Source organism: Lycorma delicatula, chromosome 4 (genome assembly GCF_047948215.1).
Source record: "Lycorma delicatula isolate Av1 chromosome 4, ASM4794821v1, whole genome shotgun sequence".
Classification (NCBI taxonomy): domain Eukaryota; kingdom Metazoa; phylum Arthropoda; class Insecta; order Hemiptera; family Fulgoridae; genus Lycorma; species Lycorma delicatula.
Window position 1 is genome coordinate 111,748,528 of NC_134458.1, and position 20,395 is coordinate 111,768,922.

At 29.7% G+C, this 20,395-nt stretch overlaps 1 protein-coding gene across 1 annotated transcript in view; it reads left to right on the top strand.

Annotated features, from left to right (window-relative positions):
• The first annotated feature begins 556 nt into the window (after positions 1–556).
• SerT (Serotonin transporter) overlaps positions 557–20,395 on the top strand; it is a 181,855-nt gene continuing 162,016 nt past the window's right edge. The window contains exon 1 of the mRNA XM_075361777.1: positions 557–731. Coding sequence (XP_075217892.1) covers positions 557–731 — 175 coding nt within the window. The remainder of the gene's footprint in view (positions 732–20,395) is intronic.

Here is a 20,395-nt window from a genome sequence, read left to right on the forward strand (position 1 = left end):
GTAAATTTGCCTAAATAAGTAAAGTCTTTGTTCGCATGAATAACGTGAATTTCTAATGTAATTTTAAACTCATCTTCGTTTATCTTCCTTTCCTTTAAATAATTTAGAATAAGTATTTGATTTAGAGTTTGGTTCAGTTAGTTTAGTACCGTTCATACAACCCGCCGCGTTGATCTAATGGTGAACGCCCAAATCAGCTGATTTGGAAGTCGAGAGTTCCAGCGTTCAACTCCTAGTAAAGGCAGTTACTTTTATACGGATCTGAACACTAGATAGTGTATACCGGTGTTCTTTGGTGGTTGGGTTTCAATTAATCACACATCTCAGGAATGGTCGAACTGAGAATGTACAAGACTACACTTCATTTAGACTCATACATATCATCCTCATTCATCCTCTGAAGTAATAACCGAACGGTAATTTCCGGAGGCAAAACAGGAAAAATAAAAAGAAAGTTCCTTTCATACAAGTACACATTATAGAGTAATGAAAAATCTACTTTTTACTAAAAAATGTTAATTATAAACAATATTTTAAATGTTACAGCGGCCAGGCCATGTCGGAGGCGGAGGACGAGGAGGAGGTTGGCGTAGTAGTGGACCCACCTAAAGGCCCACCCCCCAGAGAGACATGGGACAAAAAAGTAGAATTTCTATTGGCTGTTATCGGATTTGCTGTCGACCTTGGGAATGTATGGCGTTTTCCATACATTTGCTATCAAAATGGAGGGGGTAAGTAGGGATCTATTATTACTTTAATTAATATAAGTTAATACTACTGAAATTTTTCATACTTTCTTCACTAGTTTATGTATCACTGATTCATTATTTTTTAATGGGAATCATTAATTTATTCTTTAAGTAACAGATAATTACATTATAGCAAAAATTAAACAAAGGAACGAGAACGTAAAACGATGTAGTAAGTTTTATGACCGGAAATTTAGAAGTAATAATTTGTGAAGTAATTTTTGTGTTAATAATTTACTAGGTAAGCTAAAAAATAAATTAAAGGTGATTTATAAAGTAAAATTAATAAACAGTGGAAGGTGGGTGCTTTGTTCAAATCTGAAAGAGCATAGGAATTACTTACAGGACAATATTTCATCTTGGTAAAATAGCTTTTCAAAGCAAAAACGGAAATAATTCGTTTAAATAAATATTCATTTATCTGTAATGTAAAAAACTTTGTTCCCTCTGTAATATGAGGAAGTAAAAAGATGTTAAGCAACTTTTAGCTGAATGTCCAACACTAGAAGAACTGAGGTAGGGATAATTCGGAAAAGGAAATTTGAAGCTAGTAAATTGAATTCTAGGACAAAATTGTCATTGTTACGACCAACACTTGTTTTTTTTTGGTATGAGAATAGTATTTTTGGTGTTTAAAAACTCAATAGAGGAATTATCTGAGGTTAGGTATAGGCAGAGCTTTCGTGTGAAACCTTTGGTGTTAGAGGAAGGCGCGGGGATCGCGCTACCGCCAATCGTTTAATTTGATAGTTGAGGGTTGTAAGTTATGGTAGGTGATTGTGGTTGGAAGAACCTATATGAAGGTAAATTGTGTAAATACACTGATGGAAATGTCTGCCGAGGCATTTGCATCGGTGGCATCCTGACAGACCCTAAACTGATGTTTGTGCTGTGTTATCACGTTTAGAATGTCTAAAAGACGATCTCCGGTAGAGGCCATCAGGGCTAGGTGTCGTGTCCGGGATCGTCAGTAGCTTCAAATGCGGGTGTCTTCCGTTACGGAGATCAGGATTTTAACTTTTCGTTTAATTCTAAGTTTTTAAGTGGTAAACGTAAATCAGAGACTAAAATAATAAATTTGTTTCCTCTTTTATCAAAAGTAGTTGTAAGCAGTGGAGAAAACGTTTTCCATCGTTGTAAATAAGCTTGGATGTACTGTAATATTCAGATTTGTAGTGCACTGGATCTTTTTCTGTTTAGTTGAACCAATCTGGTTGGTTTGTATATATACATACATACATATATATACTGTATGTTTATTTATCTGGTTTTGGTCTAATTTTTTATAATTTTGTTGTTCTTCACTTATTTTAAGTTTTATAATGAGGTTTGATTAGATTTTTTCCTAAATGGCCATCTTTGGACCGCGTGAATAAATTTTATTTTCCTTTGAGACTTTAAGCTTTTGCCATACATCAGTCATCATTTTCTTTACTCTTTCTCTGTGTTCTGCAATTCTCCCGTTGTTGTTTCCTCTTCCGTCTTGAGCCACTTTAAATTTTTTAAATTCATGTACTTTTTCTTGAACATTTTACTGTCTAAAATCTCTTCTTCTCCTATTCCGATCTCTTGGAGATCTTTTCCTGTCTGTAGAAGCCAATTGCTTTTACTTTTGAGATTATCAATAAAATTTTTCTTCTCAATATTTCTTCATTTGTTCTCTTTAAAACATTATTCATCGTTTTTTATTTGTATTAATTATGTTTTCACATTTTCTATAAAATTTCTCGTTTGATCTTGAAACATTTTTATTATTTTCACACTTGAAGTCTAATATTTTTTTAGAATTTTTATTTTCTTTTTAAAAATATTCTCTAGTCTTTTTTCATTATTTAATGTTGAAGTTTCCCCTTTTCTTTATTATCTATTGATGATATTTAAACAATAAAGTTTAAAATCTAACTTCATTTTACTACTTCATAACTGGTAACTTTTTCTATCTATGCTTTAATTATAGAAAAATAACAATTCTTATTTTTGTATTTATTATATTTTCACTTTTGCAATCATATTTTACTTTTTTTATACCTAAACACAGCTTTACTTTTTCAATTTTTTCTTCATTAACTTACTGTCTTCTACTCTTGTTATTTTTGTTTTTCTATTATTCATTTTCATACCATTTTCTGTTATTATTCTAAGCTAGTTAGCTTTCCTAATTTTAACTCTTCTGATTAAACTTCAATTTTAATTCATTCTTCTAATTCTTCTCTATACTCTTAAGACTTCTTCTGTACTAACATCTTAAATATTTACAACCTATCTTTTCCCCTTTTGATTTAGTGCCCATGTTTCACATCCATACAGAAGTACACTAAAAGTATAAAACGTCACAAGAGGTTTGATAATAAGCATCTTTGAAGTATTAGGTTTCTTGTGAAGCCTAATTTTTTCTTAACATACAGAATGATTCCAAATTGCACAGCAATCACAGCAATCTCTCGGAAGATAATTCTATAGCCTAAAATAAGAAAAAAAATTTCATCTGAACATAAGTCAGAAAACCGTTTGTTAGCGAGTTTCACCTTGTGAAACATTTAGCCCTGCTTTCTGCTCCCTCTGAGAAATTAAACCGTACTAAAATTATTGAGATACAAATCAGAGGAGTAAATTTGTTGTTTTCTTATGGTTCTTGAACTAATAAATTGAATAAAATGGGTCCTAGATCTCTGCCTTACTAAAGTTTTAAGAAAAACAGGATAAAATTTTAAGAGGTTTTGGTAGAAAAGACACTTATTTAAGTTTGGAATAAAATAACTTTTTTAATATACTAATAAATAAATAGAAATTTCTAGTTAACTTTGTAGAGAATTAAATTTTGGTAAAATTGATGTAAATATTGTTTGTAGAAATTAAACACAAATTTTGAGAAGTAAATTAACAATGTTTTTGTATTCTAAACCTAAAAAAGTTTATTTTCTCCCAAAACATTTTCGTGTTTTATCCCGTTTTTCTTAAAACCTTAGTGAGATAGAGGTCTGGAACTACGTTTATTCAATTTCTTACATAAAACTACCATAAAAAAACACTAAATTTACTCCTCAATTTATGCCCCAAGAATTTTAATTTTATTTCACAGAGGGAGCAGAAAACATGGTTAAATGTTTCGCTAGCCGAAACTCGTTAAAAAAACCGCTTTCTGACCAACGTTTACATGAATTTTTTATCTTATTTTAACTATATTACTATTTTAGTTGTTCAGTTTCTTTCTTTTACGCAGACATACATTCCTTTTGTTTTACTAACATTTATTTTCAAGCCCTATTCTCTGATAGCATCCTTTAAGATCAAAATAATTTAATCGTATATCCATTCTTCAGATATATATTCCTCGTTTTCTATCTACCGACGGCTGGCTGAAAAAGACCAGTAATTTTTCCTCCCGTTCTCCACTTACATTATTTTTGTGTATAAAGATGTAAAAGAATGAATTTCATTTGCTGTTGCTTTGTTTAGCATAGAATATTTTTTTATCATAGAATTCAATCAGGTTACTTTTGAATTTTGCATAACCTATTCTTTTTTATTTCTGCCTCGTTTAATATCTTACCTCAATCATTTATTAAAAAATTATAAATAAAAACAAACTTTTTGGAGGCAAATATTTGCTTCCAAAAATTACAAAAAACATAGATTTATTTACTACATATGTCCAAGTATCGATTTTTACGCTATCAAACGCTCTATTTTATATTCATGAACAGATCATTTTAGTACTTGTCTTGAATCAGTCTTCTTAGCGTGAATAGTATATTTTTTTCGCACATCATGGGTAATAAATAAAACAAAACTCAAATATCTTAGATCAAGTTTGCTCATATGACTATTCTTCCTTGATAGAAATATGAGCTTATTGTTTTTGCTATTTGTCCGAATTTATTGATAGCTACAAGTGAAATGTATCCGAAATAGAAGAAATATTATTAATTGATTTCTTTGAAAGCAAAATGTACATATTACAGTCAGTCCCTGAAGTGAGCTAATAAACATTACGTGCCAATATCTGATTGATATACAAGCAACGGTAAATCACTTCATTCTTTACATAACCTAGCAAACCTGGCATGAGATGTATTTTATTATTCTGTATCGTTATGTCACTTTCGAGAATAACTTTTTATATACTACGGTCTATTAAACTTGAGGTAATGAAACCACCAGTAGACGGAAGATGTAAGCTGTTATATTTTTTAAACATAAAATATTTGACTAAAATCGTTCAAGTGGCTGCATCTTTAGATGCGTTTCAATTAACCTAGTTTTTTTATAATTGGGTTTTACTTTCAGTTGTTTGAATATTAATTCGCTACAATAAAACATAATACGTAAAAAAGTGTACAATGAAATACAAAGAACATTAATAATAATGGATGTATAGAATTTTAGTATATGAATATAATATGTAATCACACGTACCAAATTTCCTTACAAAGAATATTGTTATCCTTTACTAATAAATAATTTATATCAAATGAAGCATGCAATAAAAAATTAATAACCAAGTATTGATTGCTAAGTTAATGGGAACACTTACACACTAATGCATGCACAAGTTCAATTTCTTAGTTATTTTCACTTGAAAAATAAAGTAAAAGAAAGTAAAATATTAAAAACTGCGTCTTTACTATGAAAAACAAGAAACACTACTTTAACATGAAAATTTAATGTAAAAATAATTTGTAAAATTAGATACACCATTGATGTATAAACGTCATTCTTCTTTTAAATTTTATTAATCAATAGTTAAAAAATTTATAACAAAAACTGAATAAAAAGAATTACGCTTGTTACTAAAAAAAAAAAGAAGAACTAATGAATTATAATTAATATTAAAACATTTACTAACTGTAGAAACAAAAAAAAAAAAAAAATGCTAGGAAATTGGGACAAAAATCTTGCCTTTTTATTAAAAAATCGTGCGTCTCTTGAATTAAAACTTCATAATGAACTTTGTAACTTAAAATTCATGACGGAAGGAAAATTTAATGACATTTTCCTAAATTTTCATCAAAATATGGTAGATCGATCAATGTTATGATCATAAAACTAAATTATTAAGTTTTATCCTTACGTAGAATCAAGAAAAGTGACTCATAATTCTGAAAAAAGTAAAAAAAAAAATCATTAAAAAGAAATCGTGTACAAAAAAAGCTAAAAAAAAATGTGCATAAAGAATACATAATAAAAATAAGAAAATTAAACGTGCGTTTCGAGTGTTAAAATAAATTATCATCAATTGATATCGGGAATGAATAAACGTAAATATAGATAAAAACAGAACTTAAATAAATGAACTTATAAGAAATATATTTAAAGTTTTTTGTGTATTTTTTATCTTAAATAGTTCCATATATCTACAAATGATGCTATTTTAGTGTTACTGGTCAAAGTTTAGAAAGCTCAGTTGACGCGCAGGATATGGATGAATTTCTGTTTTTTTTTCCACCTACATCATGTCAAGGTACACTATCCTCTTCACTGTGCTACTAAGAATGCCAAATCTTCTTCAGACACAGAAGATAGAATGAAAAAATTCTACATTTGACTAATATTAATCGAAATCACTACTATTGAATATTCACGTGTAGACACCCAATTTTTACATATAAAAGCATTGTAGGAATTGAAGGCAAGCTGGATACTCACTAAAAAGAGACTTTGAAATACTCAATGTGTGGATTTTAGATATTTCCTTTCACAATTCAATTCCCTTATCCTTGATCCCTTCTCACTGGTCGTGTTCTATGGGTTTTTGATAAAAGTCCACTGGATTATATAAACATATTTGAATTACTATATCTTTGGTAGTTGATGTGTATGTTTTGATGGTTTAGGATATACAATGCTCTATCTGTGGATATTTTTTCCGTATCCACTGCCTATATAGTCTAATTTGGCGCTGCGGTTCTTGTTAAGTCAGATTTCCTCTTAATAAATATATATACATACAAACAGAGAGCATGTTTATAAGTTATATGTGAGCATATTTATCTACGAGCACAATGGATTCTTGTATTATGAACGTAATATCCATAAAAAAAACGCTTTGTAACCTGAAATGAGTGTTTCTTTTTACACGATACAAAATAATCTGTAAAGTTTATATAAAGTAACTTAAAATAAATAATAAAACCGACTTTGAAACAACTACAGTAAAATAAAAATAAAAATATTTAAAAACATGTTCATTAAATTGTTAGCTTTAGAATTCAGAGCCAGATTAAAATAAAACAACTATCAGAAGCTTACTTACACCTGCGTATTTGGCGCAGACTTAAAAACTCAAAATTTAAAGAATTAAAGAGTAATTTATTTACATTAATTTTCACTTTTCAAAAGCCTATTTTATTTTATTTGTAATCTACATTTGGATAGTGCTACAAAATACTGCTCTTATAAAAAAAGTCACTAAAAAGAAACGCAAAGGCGAAATATCTGCTCCTTTATAAAATTAAGAAACATCTGAGCAATCTAGCATGAACTAACGCTCTCTGTAATCTTAGCTCTCTGTAATCTATTACTTTTTATCCTAAGTTTCAAACTAATTTTCTTTTTTTGTATTTCTTAATATCAGAACGAAACAAACGTTTTATATTATTATAAGTAACATTAAAGAAGTAATAAAAGACATAAAGAAAAGGTTCTTAAGAAATTAGACTTTTATCATTTTCATTTTTTTAAATACTAATAATTATTTTCAGTAAGTTGTGAAAATCTGTTTGTAGGTAATACAAATGGGTGGGTCGAAAATCATTTCCTACAAAAAAAAAAATTACAATATTTTTATTATTAAAATATAGTTTTTTTTCTTTCAGATCTCTCAGATTTCTTAAGTAAAAACAAGACTTATTTTTTAAAAAAAACACTCTCCCCAAGAAGGAATGAAAATGATGACATTTTTCTTGGAAAGTCAAACGAGTGTTTCTGAAACGAAATTAAAATTTTAGAATGTTTTACAAGACTAGAAAATCAAATCTTCTTGCTCAACCACCCTCGCAATGGATTTGAAATTTGAACAGACTAGATCAGTGGGATATGCCAGATAATCAGGAGATCAGAAATATCTGGTATTCCAGAAATATCAGGAATCTTCCAGAAATAATGAAAGTATTGATTCTGTGAGAAACATTGTATCGGAGGATGTCACAATGTTAATACGAAAACATTTCTCTCAGTTGGACATTAATCAAACATCATTGGGCACAATGCGTACAAGGATTTAAAAATTTTTCCTTACAAAATCCAGTTGGCCGATAAAATGGACTCTAACGATTACGCATTACGCCTGGAATATTACCGGTAATTTATCTACAAGGACAATTCCTTTTTGCCTAATTTGTGGATGAGTGACGAAGCCCATTTCCACCTTACTGACTTTGTTAATAAACAAAATGCTCGTTTTCGGTGTACTGCCAATCCCCAAGTTAAACATGTACGTCCTTTACAGCCAAAAATGTTACGGTATGGTGTGCTGCTTTTCAAGAAAGAATCATCGGGCCGAATTTTTTTTTAAGAAAATGGTGTTTCGGTGGTGGTGAGAAGCAATAGATATAAGCTAATTCTTGAGGAATTTTTCGTTCTAGATATTGAAGATGACGCCGACAGGCCTGGTTCTAGCAAGATGGAACCAAGTCATACCAGCAGAGCCGCAATGAGGTTCCTTTGGTCAAAGTTTGGAACCCTAATAATTTCAAGAAATTTAGATTTTCGTTGGCCTCCAAGGTCACCGGATTTGATGGCTCCTAATTTTTTTCTTTGGGGCTATTTGAAAGAAACTTTTATGTAAATAAGCCCAAAATTTAAAAGTGCTAAAAACAACATTCGAGTCGAAATAGCGGCAATGCCAGAAGAAATATTGGTTTTAACTATGCAAAATGTGTTAAAAAGGGCCCAGATTTGTGAACGCTTCAGAGGTCAGCATTTAAAACATTTTATTTTAAAACCTAATTCAGTAAAAAAGATTTTATCTAATACATAAAAATAATAGTTTTTAAATTCGACTTAGGTTTTTATTAATTTAAAAAGTATGCTACTGCAAAATAACAACATAAAATAATGTTACTGGACGGATATTAAAGGCATATGTTACCGGGCTTCTAATTAACATTAATTTTTAAATTTTAAATAAAACTTTAATTAAGGTGGTAATTGTGTTGAGAAAATAACTGATTCATAATATATAAATTAACCCTAATAAACATCATTGACTTAACTGATAAAAAAAAAGAGAAAATGTAAAGTTAGATTAATGTAAATAGCTTTTAATGTAATAAACAATTATATGCTACTGACTAAGAAAAAAGATCTCTCCAATCGGTTTAATAAGTGACAAATACTAATTGTTTTTATTTTTAATTAATTAATGAAGTACGTGTGTGTGTGTTTGTGTGCGCGCGCGCGTATGTAAAATCAGAAGTAAATACTAATGATCAAATTACAGTTGCTAGTAAACAAAAAAGATACAAAAAGAGAATGTTTATCTTCTTTAATTTAATGTTGCTAAATAGTGAAAAACCGATTTCCCTGATTTAACGGTGGGATTTCTGGAATAATTAATTAATGAAAGTAAGTTTAACAAATTCTCATCGAGTTGTTTACGAATAAACACCACTTGGGTTCAAGTTTAAGGATGTAAACTTTTTTTTGTAATTGATAACAATTACAATTTGCAATTTGTAACAATTTTTATTTGTCAATCTTAATAGAGAAGTAGAAGCGTCTCTGTTGTCCGTGGTTCCGAATTCGAGTCACAGTTAAGTACGGCATTTTTCACACGCTAAGAAAATTCATTGTCAGCCATACAATAATAATTACTGGGCATCAACCTAACGTTGTTGTATGAATAAATAAATTGTACTGTTATTTTACAAAAAATTGATATATTTCTGTTTGACTATGATATCCTGAAACGACTAAGCAATTTCTGAATAGAATTCTGCTTAGTTTATAAATATAAAAAACTAGCATCCCTGTCGGGAAACAACTTCAAAAATTGGAAATAATTTCTTTAATAATTATGTGTGGGCTGTTTCTCTAAGAGTTATCGCTATCCACAACTTACCGGATAAGATAAAATGTTTAGATGAAGGATGGTTCCAAAAATAAAATTCTCTATGAAATCAGAAGGATAATGAAATTGTTCAAAAACTACTTTGTGGCCACGGCACAGAAAATTCCCAAAGTTTCATCATTCCATTTTTTTTTGCATTGCAGTGGTTACACATTTTAATTATGTTAGCTGTTTTGATATCTTTCAGATTTAGATAGTCAATTTCAGAGTGATAATCAAAGGCTGATTGAGACGTAAAATGCTCCTATTTCTGAAAGATTTGACTCGATTTTGAGCCGAGCAAATACGTTGCTATTCAAGTGTTTGAGAACATTCCGGAACAGATTCACATCGTCTACAATCATAAATTCTGGTACCCGTAGAAGCTCTTCCTATCTGTATTATGATCTATGTATTTTTTGAAAATACCGCCGATCGAGGTATTATGAAAATATTAATACCAAATTAAAAATCGAATTTATGCCAATTATGCGTACGGCATGCCCTGATGGAACTTCTTAGTTCACTATATACAAATCTACAGAGTGCTGCATTTTTCGAGTGAGGATGAGTTGTCGCAAATCGCCGCCAGATTAGACAGTGACATTAAATTTAGTAAGAGTGGCTATTAATATCGAAATTCAATATTCCTCAAATCATCAAAACTTTGTTAAAATTGTAAATATTCGACATTTCCTTTAATTTTATTATTAAACCATTTTTTTTTTTTTTTTTACGTATATTACAATAATAATAAAAATTGATATTTTATAGACAATGACATTAAATTTAGTAAATCCCACAATAATTATTGAAGAAGTCGATGTTAACACAGGCAACGATCGATATAAACAATGTCAATCGATGTTGACTATATCTATCGATATAGAAGACGTTAAATTTAGTAAAAGAAGTTTTAGGGTTTTTTTTAAATTTATGATTTACATAGTAGTGAGATTGATGAGATTTGAACTGTGGTAAAGAATCCGGGGGTCATATGAAAGCAAAACATAAAATTTTGTAATGATTCAGTAGTTTTGGGGCCAAAATGGAAACGAAGTTAACTATTTGCATAGTAGTAAGATCTTACCCAGTTTAGTTTATAACCAGTTGTCAATGAATAGTCTAGTAAGACTTTCCTAAACGAACATTCTTATTATTATTATTATTATTGCTGTTCCTCTCAATTATTAATCAATTCCTAACAAATTTATTATCTCCAACTTCTGCTTAATTTAGATTATTAAATACTACATGTTTGTTTAATATATTTGAGTATTTTTGTTTGATTTAATGCAATTGCTATCGACAGATTTTACATGTACGTATTGCATATTTGAATATCGTTTTATTTAACACGATGATAAGTTAGAAATTATACATATGAATAAAATATTTAATTGTACTGTTAGTACTACAGTAAAATCTTAATTAGTATATTTATCTGTAGTGAGTTATTTGCCTATTATTTTTAACTGTGGCCACTCTTTTACCCTCTCTAAGAGAGTTATGCAATAGAGTGCCACAAGGTATTTACAATTAAGATGATACATATTTACAAATTAAAAGCCAATAATCAAGTGATGTGTACTTAAAATACGTCTGAACAAAACCAATTATGATTAAATAATGATTATATACAAGCCAAAATATGATTAATATTATCATTTTTATTTAATTTTATTATTTATATTTATATTTATAATTTTTTAGTTTATTTTTTAATTTTTACTTAATATTAAAATTGATTATTTATCTCGTGTTTTGGTGGTCTTATGCTTTTTTTTCTTTCAATTATAAAAATTTTGTTTTTCCACCATTTTGGGGCTTTACACTTGGTTTAAAAAATTGATATTTATACATTTTAAAGAAATCATGTTTCTTTTACTTTTAAGTAATGGCTTTTAAAATTTTGTTAAAGATGTACTCTTTCAATTTATTAATCTCTAAGCAAGAGTTGTTTCTTTTTAACCCGAACCTAAATAAGGTTTGAGTAAATATATATTTAAAGGACTTGATCATCCTAAGTACAAAACAATAAATAAAGTAGGATGGACTTACCTTATTTTATATACAAAAACGTTTTCTTGAATTTCTAGTTTCCTCTTTAGTAATCCATTTTTTAAAATTGCTTACGTCAAATTACGTATTCCACAAAAACATTATCAAAAATTAAAAGAAAAATGTTAACATTTTTTTTATAAATATAAATTATAAAAATCAATAATTTAAAATTGAAATTAAAATTAAATATATTTTAACATTTAAAATCAAGAATTAAAAATTACATATATAGAAATATGACGTCAATTGTTAAAAATTTTAAATAAAAAATTAACTAAATAATAAAACAAATAGGTTAAAATAGAATAAATATACGGTCTAAATAAGTTGAGACCACATGTATATTTATTCTATTTTAATCTAGTTATTTCTCATCATCGATGATGGCAGGTAAGAAGCAACTCGCGGGTCCGCCGACTACTACAGTTAGGGTCAAGGCGGTGGGGCGGACCTTTGCAGATCTTCGCTCGGTGAAAGAGATAGTTCCATCAGGGGAAACCGGAGTCCTCTCCGTCCGGAACCCGTAGGTGGTAGGAGGACCTCCACTTGCAGGTTCGGGTGGACAGTGGCGAGGCAGACCAACTCAGCAAGGATACTGCTGAAAAGGTGGAGAGTGATACTACGGCCCTGGCTGGTAGGGCGACAAAAGAAACCATGTCCTGGTTACGGACGTGAATGCCCTCACGTCACAGAACGGGTTTCTTCGGCAGCATCGCAAGACGATAGATGAGTCGGTCACTATTGACGTCCTGACAATGCGGTCGGCTTACGGCTCCACTCAGGTGGTTACTCTGGCAGTGTCACCAACCATGGCGGACAAACTACTGTCTGATGGGCGAGTTCGTATCGGGTTGGTGGCCTGTCGAGTGGTCCGGCGTACATTCGACAACCTTTGCTTCAGATGTTGGAATCCAGGTGACAGGACCAAGTTCTGTTCTGGCGCAGACAGAAGCGCTCACTGTTTTACATGTGGTAGGGCAGGCCATTTACGCAAGGACTGCCACTAGGACCCTAGATGCTTATCCAATGCGTCACATTGTCATGCGCCTGGGGTTGGGAATGTAAGATGGCTCCATAGACATTTGGAACTGCTGCTTCGTAGGAACATCATGGTGTCTCTGAGGAGCAGCCTCATCCGTGACGGGGTGGGAGGCCTCGGTCTCCCGCTTACGATGATCGGATGGGGACTCGCTTGCAGTACCGTTGGAGGGAAAGTAAGACCTAGTCCCGGTGGGGGATCCTTTTTAGGTCCCCTCATTAGAAGCATAGCTCTTAAAAGACCGAGTCCCGGCTATCTGGCGAGAGCTTTGTTCCCGACGAGGTAGTTAGAGGCCACGGCATCCTTCGCAGCCGAGTTCAGGTTTAGTTGCGGATCCGGCTCCGGGGGGCGGGAAAAAAGGAGGGAAAACCTATTTATTTATTATTTAACTTTTAATATTTTTATAAATTGACGTCATATTTTTAAATATGTAATTTTTAATATTTAATTCTTAATTTTAAATGATAAAAATATTTAATTTTAATTTAAATTTTTAACTTTAAATTATTGATTTTTATAATTTAATTTTTATTAAAATGTTAACAAAGTTTTTATTGTATTTTATAAAAAAGAGAAAAAAATATTATTCTTGATTATGTTTGTGTGTGATATGTAATTTGACGTGAACAATTAAAGAAAAAAAAAAAATGGATTGCAAAAGGATACGAAAAATTCGCGAAAACGTTTACGTATAAATGATAAAATAAGGTAAATTCATCCTGTTTTATTTATTGTTCTGTACTTAGGTTGATCAAGTTCTTTAAATGTATGTACTAGTACAGAGGAATATGTTTCTTAAAAAAATTGACTTTAGAAAAAAAAAATATATATACACACACACACACACATGTATTTAAACCTTACATGTTATTAAGTAGACCGATTTCAGAGTTATTGTTGTCGTCGTCATCCTCCATCAGTCATTTAGCATGAGTTTGAAGAGGCGTTTTGTTCTTCGTTAGTGCTGTTGCGAGATACATCCAGATAATTTAAATGGGAAATTTATTTAAATAAGAATTAAGCGGTGTAATTAGCCATTTTAAGATTTAAAAAAAAAATGTTTATCATCTTTAATGCTAGTGCCTTTTTAAAATAATGACGCATAATCAATCGGCTGCCATTCACATATTCAGATTATTATGACGTTAAACTTCAATATAATTAGCTACAAAATTTTCAAATACAAACCGTAGATTAAAAAGCATATTTAAACCAACTATAAATGAAAAGTCTAATAAGACTTTCTCGAACGAACATTATTATTATTGTTATTACTGTTCTATCAAATATTAATTCATTTCTATCAAAATTATTATCTCTATATTCTACTTACGCTACATACACTAAGTTGATATAATTTATTTACACCCTGTTTTGGCGGTTTTATGGCATTTTTATTTCAATTATTAAAAACTTAGTTTTCCGTAATTTTGGGGTCTTAGACTTTATTTAAAAAATTTATATTAGTATATTTCATGCATACATTACGTTCATTTTTAATACTTACATTAGCGCGTTTGAATCAAATTGATAATTTACACCGTTATTGCGTTATGATTATAATAAAATTTTAATTTTGACGGCCATTTTGAGGTGAACCCGGCGGCTGATCGGGGCCATTTGTTTATTTTTTAATCCTATAACGATGTTTAATCCGAAATCCAAAGACAAAATATTCGTTCACATGCATACTCGTACATTGCATTCAATAATGAACTCTTCGATCGTCGAAAATACTATTTTTCAAACAAAATCAAGATTTTCATTACTATTTATCAGCAAAAAATATCATATTAATTAAAAAGTATTTTTCCGTTATTTCTCACTATTTTAAATATGTTAAAACCCTTCCCCTTTGGAGTTGTAAAAAAAGAATGTAGTTCACGTTTATTTTAGAGAAAGTAATTTTAAAAAATCTGCCATATCATAGAATTACAACGTTTGAGACAAAAGTAAATATTAAGAAATAAATAACTAAAAATTAATTTTTTCTGATTATACGATTTTTATTTTGTAAATATTAAGTTTTTAACTCTTCAAGAAATTACGGGGTCTATTTCCTTTTTGTATAACAAAAACCTTTTAAAACGTATTCAATGTGTGTTTTTGTTAATTAAGTCTGTATTTTAATGTCTATTTCGAGCCAAGAGACGTGCCACAGCAAAACACCTACCAAAGTCTCTTTTACTTTATATTTATTCATTGAGTTAATAAATAATTAAAAGCCCGTTAATTTTCGTTAAGATATTAAGAAATTTTGATAATCGATCTCAAACGAATTAATTAATTGGTAATAATAAGAAAAAATATCTTCATTGAATGCTGCCTAAAAGAATCTGTTTGGTTATTGAATTTCTATATTGAGTCTGACTGCACACAAACCCACACGCATAGCGGTACACTATCATGGAAAAAGAAGAAAGAGAAAGAGTGAGAACTGCCAGATAAAATTTTTAAATTACACTAAATTTTAACTATTTTTTTAATTCCTATTAGTATGAGCTTTCTTCTTTTAATTACTTTTAAAACAATTAAATAAATCAGTTTTTTTATGAAATTAGTCTATTACCAGCTGATGGAGGGGAAAGACAGAGAGGGAGAGAGTCTCTCCATTATAATAACAAAATATACATTCGTTACCATATGCTACCACACTCAACCACCATTCATACGTACAGACATTTAACACACCCGTTCCTCACTCAATTTAGTTTAATATTTTGTAAGTCCACCATAATATCTGAATATATTTTAACAGACCGCCGTCTATTTTGTTACTGTTCAATATACTTAAATTTTACCACGAAATATATTATAAAATATTTATTAAATAAAAAAAAAACATAAATAATTAAGTAAACCATAATTAGATTTGCAACCTATTATAAATCAGAGCATTCGACCACCACCCTCAAAAAAAAAAAAAATTGTTACTGAAAGGTCACAATCTTACACTATTTATTAGAATTTTGTTGCTAAAAAAATCCCCTTCGGCACGCCGGAAGGCGGAGATAGATTTTACCGGTGATAAGTAGGGGATAAAAAAGATTTTCACCTTAAAGTTAATAAAAACTTCCAATTTACTCGATACGACAATGGTTGCTTGTTAAAAAAATTTTCACATGTTTAGCATACGACAAGCCCCATCTCTTACAATTTCAGCTATATTTTGGTCACCTCTTGTTGTAAAGGTTGGAAATATCAAAATATGTTACAGACAAATGTTTTAGGTAATGTTTAGAGGACTATCGACCAATTTAAACCGATTCGATACTGTGCAAATTAAGGGAGGTATGATTCTTTTTTGACTTCGAAACCCCATTTTTTCAACCACCTGGACCAATGGTTGGTGATATATAAAAAAAATTACTTATATAAGTTTTAGGCTCTTATCTACAGAATAGTACGAACTTTAAACGAATTCGATATTTTATTTAATAAGAAAGTTATAGCGATATATTTTTTTTTTCGAAAAAGTCCTCCCATTTCCACCCCCATGGTCCAATTTTGGCCGTTAACAAACTCGACCGAGGTTTTGGTAAGAGTTATTTTTAAGGAACAATTTGAAAGTGATTGGCGCAAAATTACAGCAGTTATCGTGTCCACAAGAAAGTGAAATACGTATATATAAACGTTTGAGCTGGCGGTGGTTTTGGGATCTGGGGGGTATGAAACGCGAAGATATGTCGAAATTTTTCGGAAGTCGAATCATGGTACCCATTACAATAAGTAGCTTTCTTATGAAATCTGCCTAATAGTGAATTAAAACTGAATTAATTTAAATCACTACATCAACAAAAATCGTTAATTAGAAGAATTACCATGTACTGTTGTTATAAGCAGGTTTAAAAAAGGTGTAAAAAATAAATATATAATTATATATTACTTTCCTGGCTAATATAACTAGAAGTATGAGGATTCGTTGAAAAATGGCGTATCGGATTTTTTTTGCAATTATTTACGTTTTAGGGTCCAACTACTTCATCTAAACCAGAGGTTCCCAAACTTATTTTTCTCATAGACCACTTTCAAAATTTTGGTGGTTCCGGTGGACCTCCTGCAGCTACATTTCTACCATATTTCCAGTCGACGGAAAATGTGAAGATTAGATGTAACTATGAAAATTTGCCTTACGGCTGAGTTCCACGAACTAACACCTTCCGAAAAAAAAAAGTGAGAATTGATTGGTTAATTTTTGATTGACTGTGCTGTGAGTGGATGTCAAAAAAGTAAATTTGGCCACCAAAAAAAATGCTTCCATCCAATTTTACATTTTTGACATCTACTCACAGCACATGAAAGCAATCAATTCTTACTTATTTTATTTAGAAATATCTCATTCAAAGTGGTAAAAAGCAGAAGCAAAGTAGTATATTTTTTTGTGTAGCATTTATTCAAATATGTAATCATTCACTATCGAAACCAGATGAATTTTCGTGGAACCCCGCTTACGAATTGTGAACCCCCTTTTTTTGTCACGCCAAAGTAGACCCCCGTCTAGTCTCCCGTGGACCCCTGGGGTCCACCTGGACCACTTTGGGAATCAATGATCTAACCCAAACAAAACAGATACCTGTATATGTGACGCACTGCTTTTAGCCTTATGTCTTAGGACTGATCAAACCTTTTTTTCCCCAAATATTAGCTCAAATGTTTCTATATATGGGGCATTGATCACATTAATTTAAAAAAAAATCGTTAAAGGGAGTGAGGGATATTGCAAAAAAAACTATTTCAATTTTCTTCCGAGGCGTTTTAGAAAAAGTTTATTAAATCAACTTTTTTACCTACAATGCACATTTAAACAATCAATTATTTTTTTCAAAACAATCAACCCCCATCTCCTTGAAATATATGTTTTCTTTTTTTTTGTTTTCTTGATCTCTCCCTTCGGTTTAAATATTTAAAATAAAAACTGTTTAAGTTTATATTTCATTCGTAGAACTATTAAGAAATGTCTTCATTTTTTAAAAATTATAGACCATGGACGTGAAATGCAGAAAATGTTTTTGAAAAATGTTCTTTTTCTTATTTTAGCTTTTATTGAAGGGATATTAGATTTACAGAAAACTTTTCCTAAGCATATTTATAAAGTTTAACCAATACATAAATATTTTTGGAAAACTTTTTTTTAAATTTATTCCCCATCTCTAAAAAAAATACAATAGTCCGTTTTGTTCTATTTTTTTTGGTTCTATTTTAATTTTTTTTGTTAATAGTGGGAAAAGACATACAAAATACTTTGCCAGATTTTTTGTGGATGTATATGAAAGTAAATGGCTTGTCTACTTATGTATGTAACAGTATTAGTAATAGTAGTGCAAGCTTTTTGAGCGAGTGTGGATAATGAAAAAAAAATTGAGTTGATTGATTCTATATATTTTTGATGGCCTTTAATAGCTGGTCTCTTATTTAAAGAATGAAAAAAAAATATATATATATATATAAATATATATTAGCTCAATTAAGAGCTTAAATGCATCCATGTAATCAACTAATTTCATAAAATGATGCAGTGATTAAAAAAATAATAAACATATTTATCTACGGGAATGTGTCACATCCACAAACAAAAATTTTAAAAATATGATAATTGATAAATTATGAGTTGAGGAGGTTTGAAAACGAAGCGGTGCATTTAGTAATGGAAGGTTCAAACTGTAAAAGCTATAAAGAAAGGCTGATTAGAACAAATGGATCTAATAATTCAGGATGCAGGATAAAATAAAATATCAAAAGATTAAAAGATTAGAGCAGAACAGAAATGAATGGACAATTACACTGAACCAGTCAAATCACATGAAAAACAGATTACTGATCAATCAGAACTGACAACGTGTTCCTGTTTTTTATTTAATTATTAAATTTAGCTAATCATTCAATCTGTATATTCTCTTAGCTTTACCTTTATCCGTAATAAACATAAATTAAAAATTAGATCTTAATTATATACGTAGAATGTATAAAAACTTATGTATATTTATTTCAGTGTTAACTTACGCGTTAAATTTATATATAACTTCGTTCAGTCTTAGTAAGTAATTGTACAGTGTTTATCTATATCATGATTTTTATAAAAAAAAAATATATATCTAGAGTAATTAATTATATATAAATACAATGAAACATTATGTTAATATGTACTTAAGAAAAATGTTTTAATTTCACGGTAACAACACAAAATGAACTAGTAACATTTATTCATTTGTAACTTCAAAAATAAAAATCTGTTCCAAAATTTAGTTTTAAAGAAATCCCCAAAGTAATATAGTATATTGCAAGTGAGAAATACTCTTTTTATCTCATCGTACTTTATGATACCTGGTTCATTACTACTGTTAATCTGTCATCGGTTGAAATACGTTACGTGTTATGAAGCCTATTCAAAAGAAGAAAATCTATATATTCTTTAAAAAAAAATGAGATAAGATAATTTTAACAAACATAAAAATTCGTTCTTTTTATAGTATGTTTAAAAAAACTACTGAACGTTTTATATACATTAAATTTCTTTTGAAAATTTTAATTTTACTTTTAAAATTAATATTAAAAATAACTATTGATTAAAAAAAAAGTATCATTTACGCGTTAAAAAAAACACACCAAATAATATTTTACCATTACTAAACTGTGATGTAATGTTAGTTTATAATTGACGGTAAAAGGGATAAAATAATAAAAATATGGTATTTTTATGATTACATAAGAAAGAGGAAGTTCCCGATTCGAGTACAATTTGTTCAATCCGTATTCTTCACCAAATACGACAATTTCGATGATATTTATTATATATTCCGTTTGTGTAAATTGTTCACTCATAAATTCACAGAAAATTAGATATACAAAATTCACTTCTACATCAAAAATTAGAATTTTTTCATAATTATTTATTTTTCAATGATTATGTGGTATTGACATAGCCCTGTCATGATTATGTTAAAACTCTTTCATCCAAAAAAAATTCAAAAAATTAGTTTTAAGATATATGATAAAAATTATACACTTTCCCGCATTCCAGACAGTCTTAGAATACGCTTGGTAGCGATCTCTTTACGTCAGAATTTCTCTTCATATCATTGCTTTGCACGTAGTTCTTGCTAATTGCATTTTTCCTAGAAACAATTTTATTTTTCTAACCTTATCAATATTTTAAACAATGATATAAACTACTTAAAACAAAACATGCTTTAGAAAAAAATCCCTGATACTAAAATATTTTTTCGCAGTTCTGCGCAAGAAGAAAAACTTTTCGTTATTTTGTTTCCCTTTCCCCCAATGAAACAATAACCCAGTTATCATGACTCTCAAAGTAGGTAAAGATAACTGAACACGTCGACAATATTGTTAACAATAGATGTAGCAGATAAAGAAACGTTAACGTTCCATCGTGCAGCTTCGTAACGAACCACGCTTCAAACTTACCCCGACCAAATTCTCTTTTACCTAAAAATTGAACTTAATTCAAGAACGACTTAACCAATCTTCATCAAATTT